This window comes from Equus caballus, chromosome 7 (genome assembly GCF_041296265.1).
Source record: "Equus caballus isolate H_3958 breed thoroughbred chromosome 7, TB-T2T, whole genome shotgun sequence".
NCBI lineage: Eukaryota > Metazoa > Chordata > Mammalia > Perissodactyla > Equidae > Equus > Equus caballus.
The window spans coordinates 83299453-83325258 of record NC_091690.1 but is presented as its reverse complement, the minus strand read 5'-3'; the positions used below and the strand labels follow the sequence as shown (position 1 = coordinate 83325258).

General features: G+C 37.6%; 1 protein-coding gene across 3 annotated transcripts in view; it reads right to left on the bottom strand.

The window, feature by feature from the left end:
• USP47 (ubiquitin specific peptidase 47) overlaps positions 1-25806 on the bottom strand; it is a 112535-nt gene that overhangs the window by 7077 nt on the left and 79652 nt on the right. For all 3 annotated transcript variants that reach the window (XM_023646048.2, XM_023646047.2, XM_070274775.1), the window contains 13 exons: positions 24488-24655; positions 22264-22395; positions 21517-21593; positions 20871-20926; positions 18501-18613; positions 17674-17778; positions 14812-15019; positions 12245-12360; positions 9457-9579; positions 6824-7601; positions 1940-2115; positions 1508-1588; positions 50-165 (listed from right to left, as the gene is read on the bottom strand). In XM_023646048.2, coding sequence (XP_023501816.1) covers positions 50-165; positions 1508-1588; positions 1940-2115; positions 6824-7601; positions 9457-9579; positions 12245-12360; positions 14812-15019; positions 17674-17778; positions 18501-18613; positions 20871-20926; positions 21517-21593; positions 22264-22395; positions 24488-24655 — 2249 coding nt within the window. The remainder of the gene's footprint in view (positions 1-49; positions 166-1507; positions 1589-1939; positions 2116-6823; positions 7602-9456; positions 9580-12244; positions 12361-14811; positions 15020-17673; positions 17779-18500; positions 18614-20870; positions 20927-21516; positions 21594-22263; positions 22396-24487; positions 24656-25806) is intronic.

Genomic DNA, 25806 nt, shown 5'->3' with positions numbered 1-25806 from the left:
CCCACAGTCTTTCTTCAAGCTGCTGGCGGCACTGTAATTTGTACTCTACCTGTCAATGCTGAGCTCTAAGCCACATTGCTCCCTGAGTTGAGGAATTAATTCCTCTTTTGATTGCCGTACAGTCATTCCTTTAGCAAACACAGCATCGAGCAGAAACTTGCATGGCTGGGAATACAAACATAAACAATCAGAGCCTGAATTAAACTTTAAAATAAGGATTAATAAGACATTTTATTTACACTTTGTAGTCTGACAGGGGCCTGAGTTTAGGGGCCTATCTCCTTCCTAGGTTCAGATCTTGGCTCTACTAATTAACTTTGCTATCTTGGGCAAGTTTGCTTCCTATTTCTGTGCCTGAATTTTCCCATCTGTAAACTGGGGACAGTGTCTTCTCACAGAGTCATTGTGAAGACTAAATAAAATAACACATTCATATTTCCCTTCTTATAATAAAATGATCACAATTTTGAAAGAAAAAAGAATCACTTTTATGGACTAAAATGAGGGAAATGCAGACTAATTCTCCAAATACATTCATGATTTGTCTCAAAAGAGACACAGTCCCCACAAGCCCTAAACTTAGAAGAAACATATCAGTCAAAATAACTGCAGTGGATCACATGTAAGAGAGAGGCTGGGTGCCTTATAAATATTTGTTGAATTTGAATGAAAGCGTTTTATGAAAAACGTCTCCCCTTATTTGCTATGTGGTTTTCACATTTGTCTAGGTCCTCAATAAGATGTTACAAACATCCTGAAAACAGGGTCTCTGCCTTATTCTCCTGGGTATTTGCCACAGCCTTGTATATCACAAGAACTAAGATATTTTACTTATTATTGCCAAAACACATGGCCTGTTTAGATCCTTAATCCACCATTTACAAGTTGTATGACCTTGAGCAAATTACTCAACTTCTCTGTGCCTCAATTTCTCTATCTATAAAATGGGAATAATAAATAGTTCTTATCTCACAGTTAACTGATGAGGATTAAAGGAGCGAATACTGGCAAGCAGTTGGAGCACGTGGTCAACACTGGATAAAGGTCTGTGGACTATCGCCATGATGCTCTGAATGCGGTGCGCACCCACTCTCCCCGTGCAGCACTACACAATCATTCCCAGAAAACCAACACCAGCAAACCCCCTTTAAAGGCAGGAAATTACTGCCTCACTTCAGAATTTGTAGCAACACTTTAGAGCAGGGCAATGACAAAAAAACGGCCAAGGCCCACCTGTATCCACTGCCTGTTTTGTTAGCAAATTTTAGTGAGACATGGCCACTCCCCATTGGTTCCTGTACTGTCTGCGCCTGCTTTTGTGCTACAATGTCAGAACTGAGTAGTTGCAACAGAAGCAGTGTGGCCTGCACAACTAACAGATTTCCTAGAAAAAGTGTGCCGACCCTGCTTTGGAGAAAGAGAAAGAAATTACTAGTAATAAACCTCTGCACTGTATGTTTTTAATGACGACCAAGAGAGACCTTACCGTGCTAAGAGTCTCACGTACCTCTTGCTCATTGACTAGAAGCTGGTACACTTTAACTCGGTACTCTCCTTTCTTAAGTGCTCTCCCCAGTCTAATCGTAATCTAGAAATTAAAAACATTTGTTTTTCAGATGGTCTGTCGCAGCAGAATAAACAACCCATCCTCACCCCATCTTTAGTTTGTTTTCCAAAATTCTCTAGATTATGGCTCTTTGAGAACAGGTCTATCTTTTACCTCTGACCCCCAGCACCTAGAGCAGTAACTGACACATAGTTAACACTTCAATGTTTGTTAGATGAAGAAAAACAACAAAAAAAGCCAAATAACTGCTAAACATCAAAGAAAAAGGACCCTTTTAGGGTGTTTATTTCACCTTACTTGGAAGTAGTGCAAGATGTTCTCAAATCTATCATTTAAAACAGACTCTAATTATTCAAAATTATTGTAATCAACCTTATTGTCATCTGAAAATGACGACAGGGTCTCATTCAGGCGGACGCTCTCAAACTCTTGATTGCTGGCATACACTCGAAAGACCTTGAAGTGAGAGGACAAAACTCCAACAAAGGGCTCTAAGTGTTGTTTGAAAGCGGCCAGAGTAATTCTCTTATCAACGTGCACCATCAACCCTAAGCACAAAACCAAAACAAAACAGAAACAAAAAGGTGTAAGAGGACCTCTGAGCATGAAGAGAACAGATCATATACTTATCACACTGTACGCAGGAAAAAGCAGCCCTTTTCAGTTACTCATATCCAACACTGAATGGACAGAAACAGACACTGACTATAGGATAGGGGTGATCTGCCGGCTGCACATGTGCTGACAGTGCAGTGCCCTGAGCTAACTGCTGCCAATCCTCCTCTTTTCGCTGAGGAAGACTGGCCCTGAGCTAACATCCGTGCCCATCTTCCTCTACTTTATATGTGGGATGCCTGCCACAGCATGGCGTGCCAAACCATGCCATGTTCGCATCCAGGATCTGAACCAGCGAACCCTGGGCTGCCGAGAAGCAGAACATGCGCACTTAACCGCTGCGCCACCGGGCCGGCCCTGCAGTCTTATTTCTTTATTTGACTGCTGAGTTCAAAGCGAAACTTCCAAGAATCCTTTTCAAATACACACAGTCTAGTTCCACTGGACCCTGGCCGTGCCTCTTCTGCTTCTTCTGGCTAAGAGCCCCAGAGCAAGTCACCAGCTTCTAGACCTCCACCTGTTCATTTGAAAAACGGACGTAATAATAGCACCTCCCGCAGTACTGCAGTGTGAATTCAATGAGGTAAGATATTTACCATGCTTTTAGCTCAGTGCCAGATATATGCTAATTGCCTCAAAAACTGTTAGTCTATCCAGTTCTGGGATTTCTACCAGGAAAAAAATGTCAATGCTAGCACGTGAAGATGCCTGTTTTATCACGTGGTTGGACTGTAATAGGAACAGTGTCTAAATGGATCAGAAGTTTCCATCTCCTTCAAGCTTCAATTTAAGCTCTTGGCATTGTAATAGGATTATCTTTAATGAGCTTAATTTTTTCTAATGCTTCTATTTTAATCTTTTGTCCTTTATTTTCTAAGTCGCTCATGAGCATACTTCTGGAATATATCTATTTACTCTGGTCTTCCTATTCCAGTAAAGAGCAAAAACTCTACTCATTTTTCCTGCTCGTGCAATAGGCAGTGCGGATACGCAAGCTGCCACGCCGCCTCAGGCCGGGCCCCTCTGCAGCCCTAAGGCTCTCTCTAGGGTACGCCTTGGTTTGCTGTGAATGTTACACCAAAAGTCAGGGATATGACCCTAAGACGCTCGTGCTTTATGTTCTCAGGTCATCCCAACTCTTAGGTTGATGAATTTTTCTGGGTGGATTTTTTCAAATAAATTAATGTTCATTTACTGTTTTCCTGATTATAAGACACAGGTTCACTACAGAAAATGTGACAAGTACCAATCAGAAGAAAATATAAACAGGGTAATAAATTTTACTATTATATATACCTTTGGAGGCAGCATTTCTTTTAATTTGTTTAAAATGTCCATTTCTAAGCTTTAAGGAGTGCCCCTTAATATTAATCATCCAGCTTTTGGCAAACAGGTCTTTATTTACGTCATCTGTCAAGGTACTGAATTTCTTGAGGGAAGGGTATAATGAAAGAATTACTTGATTAGAAAACCGAAGTCTGTGGCTGGATCTGTTTTGCCGCTTCAGTCTGAGAAGCGGCTGCAGGGCGTCATCCAGCCCCCCTGGGCCTCAGGTCTCTCATGGGCTCATTACACTAGTCCCACTGATTGTTACAACAAAATTCTGAAGCGCCACTCAAATGCGAGCTATTACTGCCATTTTGGTTTCTCTCACAACTCGTAGTAACGTTCTACCACAGGAAGACACAAACGGGTTTGCTTATTGATTTAGCTCAACATGGTGATTAGGACCGAGTGGTTCCGGAGCTGGACGGCCTGGCCTGAATGAATTCCTGGCTGCTCCGGGTACACTAGACGAGTAACTCTGACTTCTTAACTTCTCTGTACTTCAATTACCTCTATTAGTAAACGGAAAAAACAGTATTTACACCTCATAATGTGTTTTTGGATCAACACATGTAAAACGCCTAATACAGCCCTGGCAAAAAGTGTCAGCTTAACTGGCTGGCTATAATTATTTTATAGTTTTAGAGCTTACCATTGTGCCATTTTTCCTATCTACCTCTTCAAACTCAAGAGTTCAGTCTCTTTACAGTGCAACCTCAAAATATCTTTAGGGTTTTTCTTCTTCTTTCCTTTTATATATTTCTGGGATGAGGTGGTAACCAAAACTGTATAAGGAGATTTCAGTGCAAATGCACTACCATTTTTATTACCTTGACCTTCCTGTTTATACCCAAGGGGCTGCAGACCACAAGTTGGTCACACTGGAAGAGTATTTTCAGAGGAAGGTCTATAATTACTCCCTGAAACCATTCCTGGATTCTAACGGCTTAAAGACCATTACTTTAAGTGTAGTTTGGTCAGTCCCTAAATGAATCTCCTATACTGTGCACAGAATGTTACTCTTCAGACATCAAATTCTTTGTTATTAGACCTTGCCATGTCATCCCTTTGAAGACTGTATTAGGACTCGTCACCCACATGTCGCAGGCACCTGCTCTCAGATCACTGAGGACAGTGACGAGCCAGCCCTAGCACAGACCCCTCAGACAACTGGCTGCTGGCCACCATCCTTGCTCCTCTATCTCTAAGCCAGTTTTCTAAACATGAAAAGGCATTTTCCAGAGTTTTCACTTTTTCTTTCCCAACAAGCCTTGTGTAAGCCTAACTAAATTGTAGTAAACGGTTTCTCTTCATCACCATGTTTACCATTTCAATGAATGCTAGTAAATTAGCCCGCTATAAATTTCCAAAAAGGTTAAAATGGCCAGCAGTCTCCTTTTTAAAGATGTCATTAATTCTAAGATGGAAACGAGACTCTTCAGACTATAATTCTAAGCATCCCCACTGAATTCTTAAGGTTGAGACTATCATGCAGTCAAATTTTCAGCGCATGATTCTAAAATCAACCACTTAAAAGAAATTTCTAACCTTTTCCTAAAGAGGAGCTACTTTTAATTTCTCCAACGCCCCTGAAGGGGTGAGGATGGTGAGAAAGCAGAGTAGCTCCTGGCTACTTTTCCTTTCCTAGGACTGAGGAAAGTAAGGAATGAACAAGACAGCACTTATGGGGTGGGGGAGTACATACCAGGCTTACAATCAGAATGCCTGAGCTTGATCACAACAGTGTGACCTCAAGGCAAATTATTTAAGCTGTTTGAGCCAGTTTCTTTATCATTAAAAAGTGTCTATCAACATTAATTTCACACAGCTGTTGAGAACTAAATGAGATAATGTAAGTTAATGAGCCCTGTCAGGTAAGAACTCCATAGAAATTGAAAGTATGATTATAATAGAGTTTCTCTGTCTCCATTTAAGCCCACCAATCCACATTTTCCCACTTGAGTTTCTGCAAGATATATGTGTAGCTGTCACATGATTCCAGCTTTACTTGGACCTGGATAGTTAAAAACACAAATTTACGTATTTTTACTACTGATTTCATAATTTCTACCACTTCCTTTTAAAAGACAAAATTTTGAGAGTATAAGCATCATAGCATTTGTGGTTGATTGTGCGCCTTCTCCCCACTGGATGAACCACAAGGCTGCATCCCAGTCATCTCTACCTCTAACAGCCACAGAGGGCCTGGCACCTAGCATACATTCAGGAAATGTTAATTGGGTTGTTGACCAATGGATGGACGAAGAGTGGGACTCTCTTCCAAAGGTAACAGGAGCAAGTGCATTCAATCAGAAGACTTAAATTCTAGTAACGGTTCCACTACTTTCTAATGTGTACTTTGGGCGAGTCATTCATCCTCTATGAGTTTCAGTTTTCTTATTTGTCAAATGAGGATATCAATGTTTGCTGTATTAATCTTGAGAAACTTCAAGTGAGAACAAAAAAGTGTTTTGAAAACTAAAATATACAAATATAAGGAGTAATATTAATATTTGCCTTGGTGAAGACTAATGCAAAGTATTTAGTTTTTCAGCTATGTCCCTTTCATACTTGAAGAAAGATTTTTTATCTTGAACCTGGCTGTCTTGCTAATTCTTTGGCTGGTTTCAATCTAACGTTTTATAAAAGTTGTTTTATACTAATTTTAATGTTGGTGTGCATTTGTTGTTGTTAACCTGTCTCAAATGCACACACTGATAGATCTCTTCCACCTTTTTGAGATTACATAATTCAGACTTTCTTGTTTATACCCTGCCTGGAGCTTACTTCAAAGTATCAACTTGGAAAAAAAAAAAAAAAAGAGCCTCTTTCCTTTCTCTGACTTTCCCAGTCAGTTATGGACTTTTTAGGGGTGTGGGAAGGACCTGTTTGCATTGGGGGATGGAGGAAAGGGAGGGGATGCACAAACAAAAATTTTCCTGGGCACTAAATATCAGCTTTTCTAAGGTGTCTAGTCTTTTTTTTCTTGGTATATTATTTACTTTTTAAACTATTTCTTAAATTTTTACTTATTACTTTTATCATAATTCTTTCCTTTTTTAAAAAATTCTTTTTTACTTATCTCACTAGAGTTCTGACGTCATGCCTGTCATGGGTCTGACGTATCTAAGAACACTGGTCACCATAACCACGTCAAAAATGAAAGCAAGGGCGACAGAGAAGACTCGTATAGTTCAGCAAGTCTTAGAATGAAGTACCTAACTCTTAGCTGATTCTTTTCTTAACTGAAAACTTAAATAAACTGAGAAAAAACTGACGCTGCTTCAAGGAGCCTTTTTCTGTTCAAGTACATACATTTGTGTCCTTCCCCAGAGCCTGCATCTGCAGCATAGGGCTCTGCTTTGAAATACATGTACTGTGTCTCGCCCCTGCTCTTGCCACTCTCATCATATTCACTGTCAGTTCCAGAGTCCTCTTCTGCTGTATCCCACGTCTCTTTTTTCCCTTCATTTGCTTTAGTTCTTCTGCTACTCGTGATGCTGTGGGAGTCAAGTCCATTAGCCAAGGGGATCTGAGCGTTATCTGCATTGCACAAAGTATCACTGCTATGACTGGAGCTGAGGATGTCACTGTCCACTGAACTTGTACTCCTGTCATTATTCACATCTGAGTCAGATCGTTCTTCAGACTGAAAGTTTTCAGGATCAGAGGTTTGAATATGCTGTTCAAGGTCTCTGTTTTCCACCGATGCTGAGGAGTCCCTCTCATTGAGAGGCGATTCGATGTTTTCAAAGTCACTTGTCTCAGTACTTTTGCTGCTATCCCCATTCTCTCCATCTTGCTGCTGCTGGAGCGACAAGCTTTTGAGTTTTTCAGTGCTTTCTTCTAGAATAGCTTCCACAGACTTCAGGCTCCCCACAGGCCCTTTGACTCTTTCACAGTCATCATCCACATTACCAGAATCGCCCCCTGCTTTCTGGTATGCTGTCCTTTTGGAATAAGATCCTGGGGATTGCTCAGGTAACAAAACAAATAATCTGATTGTATTTGCATGCCGATCCAGGAGTTTCCATAAATGAGAGTCTGTAAAGGCCATCTGGTAATCCAAAGTCTCTGAACTTTCAACAAACACCTAAACAGTAAGGCAAAGGGTATATTACATCATTAATTTTAGTGACCTTCTCATTCATCATAAGAGTTAACATCACATCAACACAAGACAGTGCATAATAAGTTATAAAATTTGGGATGGTAATGTTTCTAAAGGTCACGTGCACTGTTTTTGGAGACTAAATAAAATAAATATTCTCTGCATGTCTCTGTAATTAGCCATATATTGTGCTATGACAGACGGGACACACACACATACATGCAGATATCTTGTTTATTAGGTTGCCTATTTTCAAAAATTTTTGCATTCCACATCTTGCTCTTTAGGAAATCAAAGCTTAGTATGAATATAGATAAAGAAACATGGATAAGAACATCTTGGGAAGGCAACATCAAAATGCAGATTGTAGAAAAAGTCTAATGGACAAACGACTTGGTTCTACAGCAAATAAACTGCACAGAAACAAACAAAACACGCAGGGGAGCCTTCAGATGGAAACAGTCTGGAGAGAGACATTACGGACTTTATTTGGATCCTGATTGGAACAAATAAATCCCATTGGAAAAAAATCTTGTAAGATTATCAGGGAAATCTGAACACTGACTAGATACTGCTTGATATTAAGGCATTCTTGTTAATTTTTTAGGTGTAATAATGCAATTGTGGTTACAGTTTTTAAAAAAGATCTCATCTTTTAGAGATATACACTCATGTTACTTATAGATGAAGTGACATAATGCTGGGGATGTTTCTCACATAATCTGGGTGAAGGAGGTGGTTAAACACAGACGAAACAAGAGTGGATAAGTGTAGAAACTGGGTGATGAGTACATGGGGTTCACTATACTATTCTCTCTACTTCTGTGTATGTTTGAAGTTTTACATAACAAACTTTTTTTGAAAAAATGAAATGAATATACACAAATCTGGCAATCATGAATAGCATTTTGAGTTGAGAATAAAAAGATCATTATCATTCAATAAATATTACACATCAGGACTTACAGCTAACCATTTAAAGAAAAAAATAAAGGTAGATCCCTCCCACTCCTTACCCTAAAACAATATTAGGGTGGATCAGAGATTTTAATGTTACCCACACAAGCACTAAAGTATTAGAGGAAAATAGAGGTAAATAAAAATTACATACTAGGATTAATAAAACAATACTAAAAAAGGTTAAATGAGATAAAAGACTAGACTGCACCAAGTTGAATGAGACTGGAAAAGGGGATAATAAAAGAGGACAAATAAGGAAATTTTGGATGCAATTTATCCTGAGTAAACCAATGGGGTTAGGAAAAAACACATAAGAAAAATGATAAACGATGGAACATGTAACAATATCAAGAGATGAAACAAAAAGATCAACATGAACTTTCACTTTTCTAACAGAGATTAATGAGTAGGCAAAAGGGAATAACGTTGGGTGAATCCAAGATGATAATTTTCTCTGTACTAGGCATGCCTCTGACATTCACTATGAAGCAGTGCTTTGTGGGAGGAGCTCAAGAACGAACAAAATTCAAAGGACAGAATCACTGTGGACAGAAATAGTCATACAGGCTTCACCAAAGAGACAAGACCAATCTGGGGCTGAAGAAAAATTCAGGGAAAGGGGGAAGAAAATTCCAGGTGAGGGTAGCTCATGAACAAGGCAAGGAGAAGACCCAGCAAGACTAACTCAAAGGAGAGAAAGAAGCCTGATCTGAGCTGACCACAAAGGAAGATAATTAATTGTTGGCAGGATGTGAGAATTTAAAAGGTAAATTACAGACAGATGGTGGATAGCTCTAGAGGCCAGGCTTATAATAGTAAACAATTTCATTTACTCTTACCAGCATAGAAAATAGTAACGAAAAAATAAAAGACATACCTTGTTACTTCTAAAAAACCCTTCAGCTTTCAGGGTCTTACTGGGCGCGGTGAGAAGACGCAGATCATTGTAGCAGCGCTCCAGCACTATTCTCATCGTCTCCGCAGGTAAATGGACAACGGTCTACGAGGAAAGCGAGTCAGTAAAAAAGGACTCTCTCAAGAATAATTGTGCTTGACTTGGAAATATGGGAAAATAAGACACTGCTGAGTTTTTCTTAAAAACAGCAGAAAGAAAATTAAGAGAAAAATATTTTTAGTAGAGGTTTACAAATTTTTAAAGAATCTATGGGAAAAATTATTAGTCCCACCCGTTAATTATGCTATAAATGAGAACAAAGTATTACCTATAAATATATGCTCTGAAATTATTTTAAAGGAAACGGTTTTTCACTGAAAATTCTATTCCTCTCAAATTTGCAAAGTAAATGAGGTGATTTGGTTCCAAAAAAAACTGAATAACTGACTTGTTGAGAACTGATGTCAAACCAACATCTATTTAACTTCTTGACTTTTGACAGGTTCTTTTGTATTCTGTGAATATTTATTAATACTTCTACTAAGTCAATTTTCTTATGTGTAAAATGAGATTAAATTAGGCAAAATTTAAAGTTATTCTAAAATTCCACATCCTTAATTTTTGGTGTCATTTTATAAATTTTACGTGAAATGATCAGATAAAAATAATTTACATTTTAAAAAACATAATTTGTTCTCAACACAACTAGTGATAACTAATTCTTAGCCAGTCTAGTAATACTTTAAACACTGTATTTCTCGGCACCATGTTTTGTGACTGCCTTTATTCTCTACAGACATATTTTTCCTCAACAAAATAATTAGCTTTCTCAGGGAAGAGAATGTCATGTGCTTCTTTTGTATTCTGCCTCAGTGCTCATACTCTAGATTAAACTATAATAAAGAGCAATTACACTAATGCAGTCTTTTTTATGAGCAATTTAATCATAAAATATGACTTCATAATATGATTTATTTCCTCCAATTATTACTTTGGCAAAAGTGTTGGGAGTCATTGTTGTCTTTTTAACATAATAGTAATTAAAACCCAACTTTTACATAATACCTTACAATTTTATTTTCACAGAGCATTTATTTGTTTTATAAACATTCACAACAACCCTGTTAAAACAGATATTAAAAAACCCCAGACGCAAATGCAAATGGGTGCAGCCACTATGGAAAACAGTATGGAGATTTCTCAAAAAATTCAAAATAGAAATACCATATGACCCAGCCATCCTACCTACTACTGGGTATTTATCCAAAGAACTTGAAATCACAATTCAAAGAGATTTATGCACCCCTATGTTCATTGCAGCAGCATTAACAATAGTCAAGATGTGGAAGCAATCCAAGTGCCCATCAACTGATGATGGGATAAAGAAGATGGGGGGGTGTGTGTGCGCGCGTGTGTGTATAACGGAATACTACTCATCCATAAAAAAGGACAAAACCGGTCCATTCGCAACAACATGGACGGACCTTGAGGTTATTGGGTTAAGCAAAATAAGCCAGACAGGGAAAGACAAACACCATATGGTTTTACTCATATGTGGAAGATAAACTGACACAGGGACCAAGAGAACAGCTAGTGGTTACCAGAGGGGAAGGGGGTTGGGGGTGGGCACAAGGTGTGAAGGGGCACATTTATATGGTGACTGACAAAAAATAATGTACAACTGAAATTTCAGAATGTTATAAACTATTTGACCCCAGTAAAAAAAAAAAAAAAACCCAGATGAGATAAAAGATGAGAATATCTTAAGACAAATGACTGGAAACTGGACTCAACTTCTTGACTTGAGATTACAGAATAATTTCCAAGACACCAAGGGACCTTAACCTGGGGTTTAGGAACCCTGCAAAATTTTGCTTATGTCTGTGTGCTCAATGTTCTATAGAGTACAGGACCCCTGAAAGGATAATAATCATTTCTCTGGAGGGGACTAGTTTGTTTGTCTGAGGAAATCTGAATGTTTTCATCATCATATTTTTCCAGCTCAAAAATTCCGAACGAGCCAATGTTCTTTATCATCGACTCACATAATGTGGCCAATATTTAATTCATCACCTTCCCTGTCAAATCTGCTCCCCCACCTTACTCTTCTATTTCTATTGACGTATCACTACCTTTCCTGGTCACCCAAGTTTGAAACTCCTCAGGTCACTGATGCTCCTGCGTTATTCCAACGTCTACCAATCGCAAGTCCTGCAGACACTATTTATATGATCACTCTTACCAATCTATACTTTCTCTCATTTGTGGTCACATGCCTTCACTGAATCACTTCCTCAACTTCCTCATCTACATTCCTGACTCCTCCCTCAGTCCATCTGGAACACTAGTCTAGGGTTGCCAGACTTTCCACTCTACGGCACAGCTCTCATCATGCCACTGCTCTACTTAGAAAACAACCAACCTACTTCTATTGCCTCCATCAAAGAGCCCAAACTTTTGTGCTTACTACTTAAAAACTCTCCATGAAATAAACCGAACTTATGTTTCCAGGCATATATTTTATAATGACCCAGCCCAACACACACACGATTGTTATGTGCACTTGCCTCCCACTTTCTTTCCTCCATAACTTTGGTCTATCTGTTTCTTGTATTTGCAGTGTCCTTCTCTCCTACCTATAGCTGTCTCCTAGCTATAAATATTGCTCCTTGAGGTAAATATTGGTTCCTATATCTTACTCATAACTATCACACAGTGCTTTGTAGAGAACAGGCACTTAAAAATATCATTGACCAATTTTAAAACTTACCTTTGAAATAAGCTGTTTGAACTCTGTGACTGTTTGATTTAAGTAAGCACGAACAGTGATAGGAGCAGCTACAGATTCTGCCTTTAGATCCACAACATGAACCTTCACCATCACTTCTGTCACATTTGAAAAACATAAAAACATAACTTGGGGTTATTTCTAAAAATGTACTTTACGTGGGCAATGCACTCAACACATTTCTAATAGATGGCAAAGATAACATTTTTTTAATTATCAAAATGGTAGACGTATGTTATACATGTATAATACATGTTAAAACTTCTTATTCACAATTATGAGATTATAAATATGCATAAAGAAATGGAAATGAGGCTGACAAAAAAGTTCTCCTAGATTTCTTTAAAAAATGAAAGAAGTCAAAATGTTATTTTTAAAAATATATGCTTTGTTTCCTTGTAAAACATAACATCACTGTCAAATTTATCAAGCATATTAAAAATACATATCCAAAGTTCCAAAATACAGACAAAAACCACAACACTAAATACATATAAATAACTACAGAATGCAAAACAAATAATAAAGGGAACATGGCAACCCTATCTGCTTTTGAACAACCTTCATTAAACCATTCAAGGTCTTGTTCATAATCACAAACTTCCTCTCCTCAAAATAATATTTTCTATAACCTATGGAAAATGCTACAGAAAAACTGTTTGGGTTTACATACTTATTTTTGCACTTAAAATTCTTTATATCACAATTTAATCCCATCTTCCCCTCTTCTGTTTTAAGGAGATCATATTAACTAAACTTTCAGGTACTAGAAAGATAAACGAGCTTCAAACACTACATTTAACAGACACCTACTCTCCAGCTTAACTGTTTTATCTTATATGTAGTATATGTCAATCCTCAGTTTTTTCCCTATGTTGCTAACCTAAATCTGACATAATAATCTGCTAAAGTTTTGATTATTAATGAATCAAAGGAGATTAAGTTTTATAATCCACACTCACATTTAGAATTCTCTTTTACTTTTTTTTTTTTTTTTGAGGAAGATTAGCCCTGAGCTAACTACTGCCAATCCTCCTCTTTTTGCTAAGGAAGACTGGCCCTGAGCTAATATCCGTGCCCATCTTCCTCCACTTTATACGCGGGACGCCTACCACAGCATGGCTTTTGCCAAGCGGTGCCATGTCTGCACCAGGGATCTGAACTGGCAAACCCCGGGCCACCAAGAAGTGGAATGTGCGCACTTAACTGCTGCGCCACCAGGCCAACCCCTAGAGTTCACTTTTAAAAAGTGGTTTTATCGCTGACTTCTGTTATACTTTAATCATAATCTTTGCTACCTAGTTAAAAAATAATCTGCAAGGTAGGGGCCGGCCCGGTGGCACAGTGGTTAAGTTCGACATAATAACATTAAGTGGTTAATGTTCCACTTTGGTGGCCCGGGGTTCGCCGGTTTGGATCCCGGGTGCGGACATGGCACTGCTTGGCAAGCCATGCTGTGGTAGACATCCCACATATAAAGCAAAGGAAGATGGGCACAGACGTTAGCTCAGGGCCACTCTTCCTCAGCAAAAAGAGGAGGATTGGCAGCAGATGTTAGCTCAGGGCTGATCTTCCTCAAAAAATTAAAAAAAAAAAAAAAATCTGCAAGGAAATGCTCCAAAGGGATTCTTTACAGATAGGGCAGAATCTGACTGAAGGAGCCCTTGAAAGAATACCACTCTTAATCTACTCTGGAAAGAGGAGCCTTCATTAAAAAAATGAGGTGTGTACATGAGCCACAGAGGAACAGAAATTTGAAAGGGTAGAAGATTTTCTAATTTCAAGTTTTAGGAATAAAAGCAGAGAACATAAGTCTGAATTCTGATTAGTGACTGATTCAAGGGAGTTAGGGTTAAGACAACAACAGTAAGAATTTTGTAAAATTATTAAACATTGTGATTTCCCCTTAATTCTTACAGTTTACACATAGCGATAACTAGAAGACTCCCAACATGTAACTGTCTTTAGGGTGTACTTTGGTAAAGTTGGGGGCATTGAATTTTGCTTTCCAGATCAGTCTCAAACAAAGAAAAAAACCCCAAGTTTCTGAGGAATGAGACAAATTTAATGAAAACAGAAAAAGCTGAAGTCCCTAGGACCTGTAGAAATGGCGAGGACAGAGAAAAACAAAAAACGTTCGCAGTGATGGGTTATAAAGCCACCTCTACAAGGAGAGGAAAGCAGACTCTACTGAGACTTTATGGGCATGTACTTTTTGTGGACCAGGGCCTTCTCTAGAAGGTAGAGGCGTCGGGGGGGCGGGGGGGGGGGTGGGGGGGAGGATGATTCAGTACTGAGGAAGAAAATCCCACTCAAGACTATAAACTACAAGTTTTCTTGTTTGGTTTTTAAATTTTGTGTATAGCTCTTTGAAAGTAATCTATAACTTAATTCCCAATTTGTGGCTGACTACTTCGCAACTTTTCAAAATTATTCTACATTTTAAGAGCATATAAAAAATTTAAAATTAAATTCATTTCCAAAAACAAAAAACTTTCTTATAAAAATTTTAAGTCCAGTACAACTCAAAATACTGTAAAATTCCTTACCTCCAGGCTTGTAAGACTGGAAAACTTGATCAGGTTTTCTTGTCTCCAATAGCAGATCAAACATATACGTTGACTTGACTCCACCTAGCAGAAGTCCCATTGGTGTATCTTCTTCTCCCTCATATGACCGTTCAAGATAATCATGAAACTCATCATATTTAACAAGGCGACAGCAATCCATGGGTATTACCTCTTCCAAATCCATCATCTAAAAGAAAATGACCCCCAAGAAAAAAGAAAAATATACAGTATTTCAGTCTGGCGTGTAATGGGACTATCAATAGGCTCTAACAAGCAATAAAATCCATATATTTATGATTTGCATAAAGCTCAAAGACATCTAAGTTAAAGGCATGACTTTGGTTATTTTTAAATAACCGTATTTCATCTTCCCTGAAATCATACAACCAATACACTAACATATTGAAAAAAAGACACTTTCGGTTTTAAAAAAAGTTAGCATTCTAAACTTTAGATGGACTCAAAACCAGTGTACAAGGTATTCTTCTATAATCACTAAGTTGGAAACATAAGGGGAAAACAACCAACTAGAATACGCATCTTTTGTTTTCTTAATTCGATTTGGAGAAGAACTGATAACTCAGGTATCTAGTAACTATCTTCCTAAGCACAGGAGGACAGCATGCCTTGTAGAGCCACCACAAAGGCGATGGCTTGTGGGTCTCTCAAGTGTTACCCCATTCCTCTCTGGACCTTCCCCTTCAATATTAGCCTCTAGAATACCTAAAGCTCAGGAATTTCTAGTGCAAAACTTCCCTCTAGCCCATGTCACTAGTAGATGGCATACCCTGGGTGCAACATCTCTTAAGTGGGAAATGAATTTCCTGGAGAAACATAGTAAGATTGCTCGGAAGTATTCTTTTTTCTTTTGAGGAAGATTAGCCCTGAGCTAACATCTGCCACCAATCCTGCTCTTTTTGCTGAGGAAGACTGGCCCTGAGCTAATATCTGTGCTCATCTTCCTCTACATTATATGTGGGACACCTGCCACAGCATGGCTTGACAAGCAGTGTGTAGGTCTGCACCCAGGATCCGAACCAGCGAACCCCAGGCTGCCGAAGTAGAACGTGCGAACTTAACCAGTGTGCCACTGGGCTGGCCCTGCTCAAAAGCATTTAATATTTATTTAAGCTTTGTGATTATGATTTTAGAGAAAGATGTGTAACCTTGGGTGTGTGTCCCCATTGACCTCTACGCAGCCCCAACTCATCCCCAGAAATACAGCTCCGTTTCTGGTGCATAAAATAGATATGTTTCTCTCTTCTGTTTGTTTGACTTTTTATATTTGTGAACTTTTACTATTTGTAAGACAGTATTTTCTTCTCGCATTAGAAACTGAGGGAATATGAATCACCTTTACCGCTATAACTGATTGACCTTACTATGGATAACTGTTAAGACGTTACCTCTGTTTTAGTCTAATGTGGTTTCACTATTGTTTTGTAAATATGCTCTTGCAGTCCACCCTTCTGTTTAAAGGACTTTCACTTCAATGAGCTTAGTCCAGAGCCATCCACCCACTGTTGCTCATTCATTTACTCATTTACACGCCCACCCAGTTCTGACTCTCCTACGCACCAGGCAAGAGGACTGGAAATGCAACTGCGAGCAAAACCAGAAACCTCTTCACCCTTGTAAGTGCGTACAGTGTAGTGAGGGAAAGTGACGTTAATTAAAATAGTCACACAATTAAATGTAAATGTTCAATGCTGATAAGTACTATGAAGGACCAGGTACACAATACAAAGTGGTTCTCAAATTTAGCATGCCTAAAAATCACTTGAAGTACTTATTTAAAATGCATATTCCCAGCCAGCAACACAGAAACTCAGATTCATTTCTGGAATTAGGTTTCTAAGAGGAATGTGATTCTGGTGCAGGCTGTGTTGGATCACACTCTGAGAAACAATGTCAGCTATCTTGTGTACTATTTTTAGTATTCTCATTGATTCCATATACAATTAGAAATGAAATAATGTAGTATGTAATTTTTCTGTAGGTAACGACTTTAATTTTAGTCAAATGATGTTAATGTATATATGGAAAGGGCAAAAAAATTTAATTTGTCAAGTATCACAGATGACATTTAGAACAATCTGGTTAAAGAATGCTTCCCTCTCTATTTGCCTTTCAAAATCCACTAATAACTTCCCATTATTCTTAGAATAAAACACAAACTTCTATTCTTACAAAGTCTCTAATTCCATTTCAGGCTACTCTATTCTCATCCGAAACAATCTAAAACACAATGCCCCTTTTCTCAGTTTCTTGATCATGCCGAGCACTTTCTCACCTCACTTTTTACACATGCTGTTACCACTACTTAAAATATTCTTCCCCAACTTTTTGCATAGCTGTCTCCTTCTCATGGTTAAAGTCTCAGAATAAATAATCCCAATATACTACTGATTTACTTTACAGCATCTAAATGATAAGATATTTGCAAATTGTGATGTTTAAATATTTTTGGTCTTTTTTTTCCCCAATGAGGGCAGTGTGTCTTGTTCCCTCCGGTGTCTCTAAACACACCATATGGTAGGCACTTAATAAATATCTGCTAAATGAACATAAAGAATAAATAAGTATTTCTGTTTCCAACTCTGAGTTCTACAAAGCTTAGCTGGCTTTCAGAGTGAGAAACTGCTTAAAATCAACTGAGTATGTTCCAAAGGAGAGGTATAAATTACACTCTTTGAGAGACAGATGATTTAAATGGGCCATCCAAGTTACCTCAAGTGCTTACTCACATTATTACCCACTATAATAAAAACTTTGGAAAATATTTTAATACTGTTATCTGAGACATCAATAATGAAATGCCAACAGTGCACATAAACATACCTTATACGCCATTTCTACTGCTTCCTTTAATGTCTTATCCTTATGAACCTCCAATTTATTTTCCATCATTACTTGTTTCACAGGATGCAAACAGAATAATTTTATCTAGAAATTGTAAAATATCATCATCAACTCAGCAGGACATCAGTCAAAGCTTAATTCTTTTGTAGACAGCATTTTTTTTCCTAATAGTTAAAATATTATAATTTTTAAAAAACATTAATTGGGGTCATTTTCTCTCATGTCTATTTTTCTCACTTAATAATTGATAGTAACTATGTCTCATGTTACTAAAAAATTCAAAAACAGTAGTTTTAACAACTGTATGTTTCTTTATAAGCATGTATCATAATTTACAGAATCATTCTCCTACTGAGGCACATTCAGGTTGTTCCCAATTTTTTCCTAGTTTGGAAAATACAGTGATGAATGTCCTTTTGGTCAAAATTTTTACATGTTTGTGATTATCTCACTAGGAAATATTTCTTTGAGATAATTATATAAAATAATATGAATTTGCTTAAGGCTCTGGATAAATTCCACTAAATCTCTATGCAGAAAGGTTTACCAATTTGTTCTTCTTGTAGCAGTACGTGACAACATTCATCTCATTGTAACCTTACCAGCAGTGAATATCACCACTACGTTAGTCTTTTTATGCATAAAATAAAATCATATCTTATCTCAGTAATATAGCTGATGACATTGCTTAAAGATCACGATAGCCTAACTGTCTACAGAATCAACCCAACGAGTTAGTTATAAGAAGGGCAGTTAAGCAAATTCAATAGCACTTTTTAATTAAAAGTAAAATTACGACATCTAACCTTGCATGTATTGCGCTCAATTTCTCGTTGCCTCTTTTCTTGTTCTTCCAATTCTCTCTCTCTCTGCACCAAGCTTTTAATATGTTCTGGATATTCATCTACTTCTAGAAATTCTATTAATAAAAACAAGGTAAGACAGTGTCACCAAAATTGAGGTTCTTTTATTTAATGTTGTTCTACTGTGTCCCCACAGTACATACTTGTACCATAGCTCTCATCAAAATAGACCTCAATTCCATCAATCTCTCAACTTGGAACATGAGTTTCTTTCAGACAAGGGTGAAGAGGTAGTTGATAATGACACACAGTTAGGTTTCATATTTTAAAAAGCCATATATTTATCCATAAAAGCTCTTGGCTCCAGGACAATTCTAGCATGCAGACTGATTTTTAGAATGAGAAAGCCTGTCTGAAATTCAGAAATAAAACAACTTCTGATTTCAAATCGTGCTACTGCCATCAAATTGTGTGCCCTCAGGCAATTTTACTTCTCCAGACCTTGGGTTCTTCAGCTAATTAATAGCACCTGCCCCACAGAGTTATTAACTGATAAAATAAAATGTAATAAATGCTGTCACTGCCGTAACTACCACAAATGCTATCTATTTACTTATTGCTATTCGCTAATATTATTTTTCCTTTGTCCTCAAAGCAGTCTTTTAGCTGCCTTCTGATCAAAGAACTTCAGATGTAACTCAAAGCATTAAAAGTGACAATATGAGATTATGACACTGCTTAATAAAGCCAACAATTATTAGGCATTAAACAGGGGGAACAATTTATATATAAAAAACAAATCATGCCTCTGTGGAAGGTGAAAATCCACTGTTTTTAGAAATGAGCTCTAATTCTAAAAATATTCCATAGCATACGTACAGCGCCCTCTGGTGCTTCATCATAAAACTAGAGCGGGGAAAATGGATACAGGGAAGTCGAGTTACAGCAGCCCTGAAACTATGGGAATGCTGGGCGCCACAGAGGACACAAGAACTACGACCCTGGCTCTGCCTCCAGGCAGCTATGACCTTGGAGAAATTACTCTTTGGAGGTTAGTTTCTTTATCTGTAAATTACGATTCATTACTTCTACTCTGAAATCTCTGTTCTGAAATGACTTCTTGTTATAATTTCCATGTTTTTCATTAATTCCATAGTAAATTATCAAGCAGCCACTAAATGATAGATTCTGGACTATACCACTGGTGAAAATATGAGTAAGTCCTAAGCCTTGTACCAAGTGAACTCCCAATCTAACAAAGGTTTACAAAAATTTAAACAAAAGCATTGAACTGCTTAAAATAGATGTACTCATAGTATAGTAGTTTCTAAACAAAGGAAATATGCTGAAATCAGACAGCGATTATATTAGTTTAATTACAAAAAGAATATGTGCAAACACATCACCTGTGTACCTATCTGTATGTACACGCACAGCACACTCCTACCTATTTGTAATACAGCTTCAGTCGGAGTCAGAGCCAGCAAGAAAAAACAGGAACTGCAATTTTTTTTTTTAAAGATTGGCACCTGAGCTAACATCTGCTGCCAATCTTCTTTTTTTTTTTTTCTTTTCTCCCCAAAGCCCCCCAGTACATAGCTGTATATTTTAGTTGTGGGTTCTTCTAGTTGTGCCATGTGGGACGCCACCTCAGCATGGCCTGATGAGCAGTGCCATGTCCGCGTTCAGGAGCCAAACTGGCAAAGCCCTGGGCCGCTGAAGCAGAGCGCGCGAACTTAACCACTCGGCCACGGGGCCAGCCCCTAACTCCAGTTCTTAAGAATGTCTCTAAAGTGGTAAGTTGGAGGCTTACTTTATCTAGGGTCCCTATCCAAAGCATTTAGACACTAAAATACTAAAAAAAAGCTTGTAATTTAAAAAAAGCAATAATAGCCAAATTTGAGTTTTTACTATGTACTAGACATGATGCTAAATGTTATTTCACTTAATTTTTTTATAACAATCCTATAAAATACTACAATTATTCTCATTTTACAGATGTGGAAAGTAAGACTTAGAAAAGTTAAATAACTTGCTCTGGGACATGCAGCTGGTGAGTTACGACTGCTACACAGGTCTGAGCACTTATCATCACTGACCCCAACTGCATATGATACAATTTTACTGCAAATATCCAATTTATTTAATGTAGAGTAAGTTTTGTCTCTTAGTGTATTAAAAAACGGTTCAACTTTTTTCCAAGTGTTTTTATCAGTTGGTGTTATCTCCTAACAGTCTTTATAATCAATTCTTCCAGGCATAAAAAAACTTAATTGCCCTATCATTTAAAAGTGGTTATCTGGGTTTGCAAACTTGCAAAAGAAATTAGTTTATAACACAGATTAAAAGCAAATTAATTATATGTTAACATACTTGCATTTCTTGCTGGGTCCTTCAGTCTATATATCAGCATGTATGCATTTGTGGAGCTAGTAGAAATATAAAAAAGATTAATGGGGACAAAAAGTAGATTGGAAAGATTCCATTTCCTAGCATCAAATATTTACTTAAAATAGTAGTTCTTTGTTATTTCAAACATTAGAAAATCATGTAACTTTCTTGGACAGATTCAAATTTAAAACATTCTAGCAAGAAAAGGAGAATCTACTTTGCTTTTCCTGACACACTTATGAGAAGAGTTCATATCTCCTCTTGGTAACACAGTAAAGTTTTCAAAATACCTGTGTCTTAGAAACGATTACTACAGTTAAGTCAAGAGTCAGCAAACTTCTCTGGAAAGGGCTAGACAGTAAAAGCCTTAGGATTTGTAGGTCAAATGGTCTGGGTTGCACTCATTTAACTGCGGTTGTAGTGGGAAAAGATCAACATACAATATTTAAACAAATAAGTATGGTGGTATTCTAACAAAACTTTATTTCCAAAAACTGAAGGCAGGCTGGATTTGGCCCATGAATTATATTATGCCAATCCTTGGCTTAAATCTTTTTAATGGTAAAAAATGTTAAGAAGCTATAATTAATTCTAATTTATAAACACTAAAAATTAGCAAGTTATTTACCTTGCAAAAGCACTGGAGTAATATCCTCTGCTTCCTGAAGATCCACCATGTGTTTTCTTAATGTCCTCTTGTGTTATCTAAAAAGTTGTGACACTATTTACTTTTTTGTAAAATCTGTAACACCGTTACCTTTATGTCAATGTGCAACCCAATTTTTTTTTCAATCTTTTTTTTTTTCTGCTTTATCTCCCCAACCCCCCACCCCCCATACACAGTTGTATATCTTAGTTGCATGTCCTACAAGTTGTGGGATGTGGGACACTGCCTCAATGTGGCCTGACGAGCGGTGCCATGTCCGCGCCCAGGATCCGAACCCTGGACTGCCGCAGCGGAGCGCGCGAACTCAACCACTCGGCCACGGAGCCGGCCCCTGTGTAACCCAATTTTTAATGTCAGAGTTAAATGGACCACACAGATACCAATTCACAAAATTTAATCATAATCAGTGGCTGCTACTGGCCAACAGTTCTAGCACTCCTAAATAGGCAGCCTGCATGAAGGCTCAGGGCAAGAAGAAAACTGGAAGTCTATCTCTTTGAAACAAGAGAAGCCTCAAACAAAATAAAGAAATAACAGTAAACAAAGCAGGAAATTTACTGAAAGCAAAATCAAAAGACTGATTTGGTATGAGTCTTAAAATGCTACACTAGACAGACCGAACCTCCCCTTTTTAAAAATTCCCACTATCAATTAGAAACATCCCTACTCTCGTCTTTCAGAATAATCATCTTAAAAACCCCTCCTTACCCTGCTAACATGTTGATCATTGAAGCTGTACCACTGTTCATCACTGAAGGACTTTATACAAGCGTAATAATGGCCACCGGCAGCGCTCCCTGAATGAACCATAACTGAGAAGAGCTCATAGATTAAGGAATTCTGAGGGGAAAAACAAAAGCCACTCAGAGAAGGGGAGAAACACAAAATCCTTCTTTGTATATTTCCTATTCTTTATTAGTACATAGTGAAGTAACATGTTAGCTGTCCTATATGTTTATCGTAGGTCAACTTTCCTCTAAGATAATCAAAATGGCAAATCATCATATAATTTCATATACCACAAGTTTCATCCAGTGTATTTCTTCGCCTTTTAATTTTGCTATAACCCCTAGAACTATGCATATCTAACGTATAAATTTATTCATTTATATAGAAAGAAAATAAAAGTCTGACATTTTAGAAGCAAGTGCTACATATAAGACTTCCAATATGCACAAGATTAAGAAATTCTAAACATTGTCTTTTATTCAAATAAGATTCTATTTCCTTTACAAAAGAGCTGAAGGATTTAATGATTTAGAACATCTTCTAATGCATATATGTACTATTTGTGATCTAGTGATCTACTGATCTATATCTGTCAGGTATGCAAAGCTGGTTCAACATGAGTAAATCTATCCATATAATCCAGGGTAAAAAATCACATGATTATATCAATCGACTCAGAAAAAGCATTTGACAAAAATCCAATACTCATTCATGATAAGAACTCTCAACAAACTAGGAAGAGGGGAACCTCCTCAACTTGATAAAGAACATCTACAAAAAACCCAGAGCCAACATCATATTGAATGGTGAGAGACTGAACACTCTGCTCCTGAGATTGGAGACAAGGCAACAATGTGCTCTCACCACTCCTGTTCACCCCTAGATGGGAAGTCCTCCCTAGCGCCATAAGACAAGAAAAAACAAAACTCAGACACAATTGTCTATGAAGAAAAACAGGCAGGGGCAGGATTCAGCCCTGGAGCCACAGTTTGCCAACTCCTGCTTGAATGCAATCTTCTTTATACTAAGTTACAATGTATCCACTAATTACTCATTCCATAGCATTTCACACTCAGCTATGCCCTCAAAGAAACAGAAAATTTTGAAAGGTAAACGGTAGTGGTGATGGAGGTGAGAATCATGGTCTTGGTCCAAAAAGAGATTTATGTAAGCGAAACTCCATTCTTAAACACTGCCTAAAAAACTCTGTATTTAAGATGACTCTGTAAGACTCAAGCTAGTGATCAGTCCTCACGCTAGTGATTTGTTAGCACACCATGCTCAAGACATCTGACCTGTAATTCCCTCAATAAAGCAGATTATAGGAATGTGAAAGAAATAGTTTGATATGATCTTAAAAATCATGATGCAGTGACACAAAAGATTCTACCCTAGAGATTAATGAGTTTTGAAAAATTATAATCCACGGAACTGTATAATTTTTTGAAGTGCTTTAAGGGTTGTCGGGGAGCAAGGCTGGGGGCTTTGGGTTTCCCCTACCTCAAAAAGATCGGTTCTATTATTAACGGTTTCATAAAGGGTTCCATACCCAGAAGTTTTTAAATCAACAGCTCTAGTCTAATACTTTCATTTTGCTGTATGAGAAAACTCATCTGATGTAAGATTTAGAGGTTTGCTGCAACTTCAAAGGCAGAGGCAGTTTCTTGACTACCAGGGCGCACCCCTTCCACACCACCTGACCCAGCCGGCTACTGTTAAAGTTCAGCCTCCCAGAAATTAATGCCCCCGCCCATAAGCAGTTTTTCCTAAGGTTTAATAGTAATCACAAATATGCATAAAAACAATACCTTAAAAAAGTTTTCTTTTTTTTTTTGAGGAAGATTAATCCTGAGCTAACTACTGCCAATCCTCCTCTTTTTGCTGAAGAAGACTGGCCCTGAGCTAATATCTGTGCCCATCTTCCTCTACTTTATATGTGGGACGCCTGCCACAGTGTGGCTTGCCAAGAGGTGTCATGTCCACACCCGGGATCCGAACTGGCGAACCCTGGGCTGCCGAAGCAGAACGTGCGAACTTAACCGTTGTGCCACCAGGCCAGACCCTCAAAAAGAGTTTTGACTCTCAGAAGTTAAATTTCTTTTAAAGAGAATTTTATCAGTCACAACAGCTAGAGAATTATATAGCACTTCAGAGGTTACTTGATTCTCTCTTTCAAGAAAAACGTACAAACCATAAAAGGTACCTTTTCAAGTCCGGGTTTTGAAATCTTTTCAGTTCCACTATTGTTTTCGAGGCAGATCCCTTCATCCACCCCATCATCATTGGAGAAATCATTGCTCATTTGATCACTGTGGCAACTGCCTTCATTTTCTGCTCCACTGTCAGTGCAGCTTTCAGTCTGTGGAGATTTCTTAACAAAACACAATGATCGTACAATTATAAGCTAAATAAAGGGAAAATATATACTCAGTAAAACTTTTTATCTATATGGTGCTAACTTTTCATGTAATTTAAAATATTATTGTTAATAAAAATACTCATTTTACTTTAAGTAAATGTATTTTCTCTCAAAAAATGAGACCTTAAATAAAATTAAACAAAAAAGTGCATTTTAAAAGCATTTCTATTAATGTCCTTAAAATCCCAATACAACAAATTAGTGATTCAGAATTCTATTAAACTCCAATTATGTTTATAGTTACAAAGTAACAATATAAAATTACCATTTCTTTCACCAAAATCCATAAAAGTAGAGAAGCTAAGCTGCAAAATGAGCTTCTTTTGTTCTCAAATCCCAAAAGAATATCATCTTTTTTTAGGAACAAAAAGTTCAATTCAGCTTATCACTGTGCTGGGTATTACAGACAATTAGAAAGAAAAGCAAGACACTGTATCTATCTTCAAGAATTTTATACTCTAGTGGAAATGTAACAATAGCAAATCATACTCTTCCAGGCTTCTATGATTTTTAAATCTCTCTCATGCAAATTTAATTTGAAGAAATCTACTTCTTAGAAATCCCCAAACAACTCTTTCCTTCCTTTTCTTTTAATATTTTATATACATACGTAAAAATGTTTTCATTTAAATAGTTTAAGAATTCTTCTCTAAGATGTAGGCTCTTGGCAAGTATAAGGCATTGCATAGAAGTTCTTGAATTACCCAAGCAATATATAATAAGCACCAACTTTTTATTTATTTATTTATTTTTATTTTTTTTTTAAGATTTTATTTTTTCCTTTTTCTCCCCGAAGCCCCCTGGTACATAGTTGTATATTCTTTGTTGTGGATCCTTCTAGTTGTGGCATGTGGGACGCTGCCTCAGCATGGTTTGATGAGCAGTGTCATGTCCGCGCCCAGGATTCGAACCAACGAAACACTGGGCCGCCGGCAGAGGAGTGCGCAAACTTAACTGCTCGGCCACGGGGCCAGCCCCAATAAGCACCAACTTTTTGCCAAGAACTTTGTTGTAGGAACTGCATCTTACAGTCTCCATCCCTCAAGAGTTTGGTTCAAGGAAAAATGGAGGTGAAAACCGACTTGAGAACTCTACACCAAGTC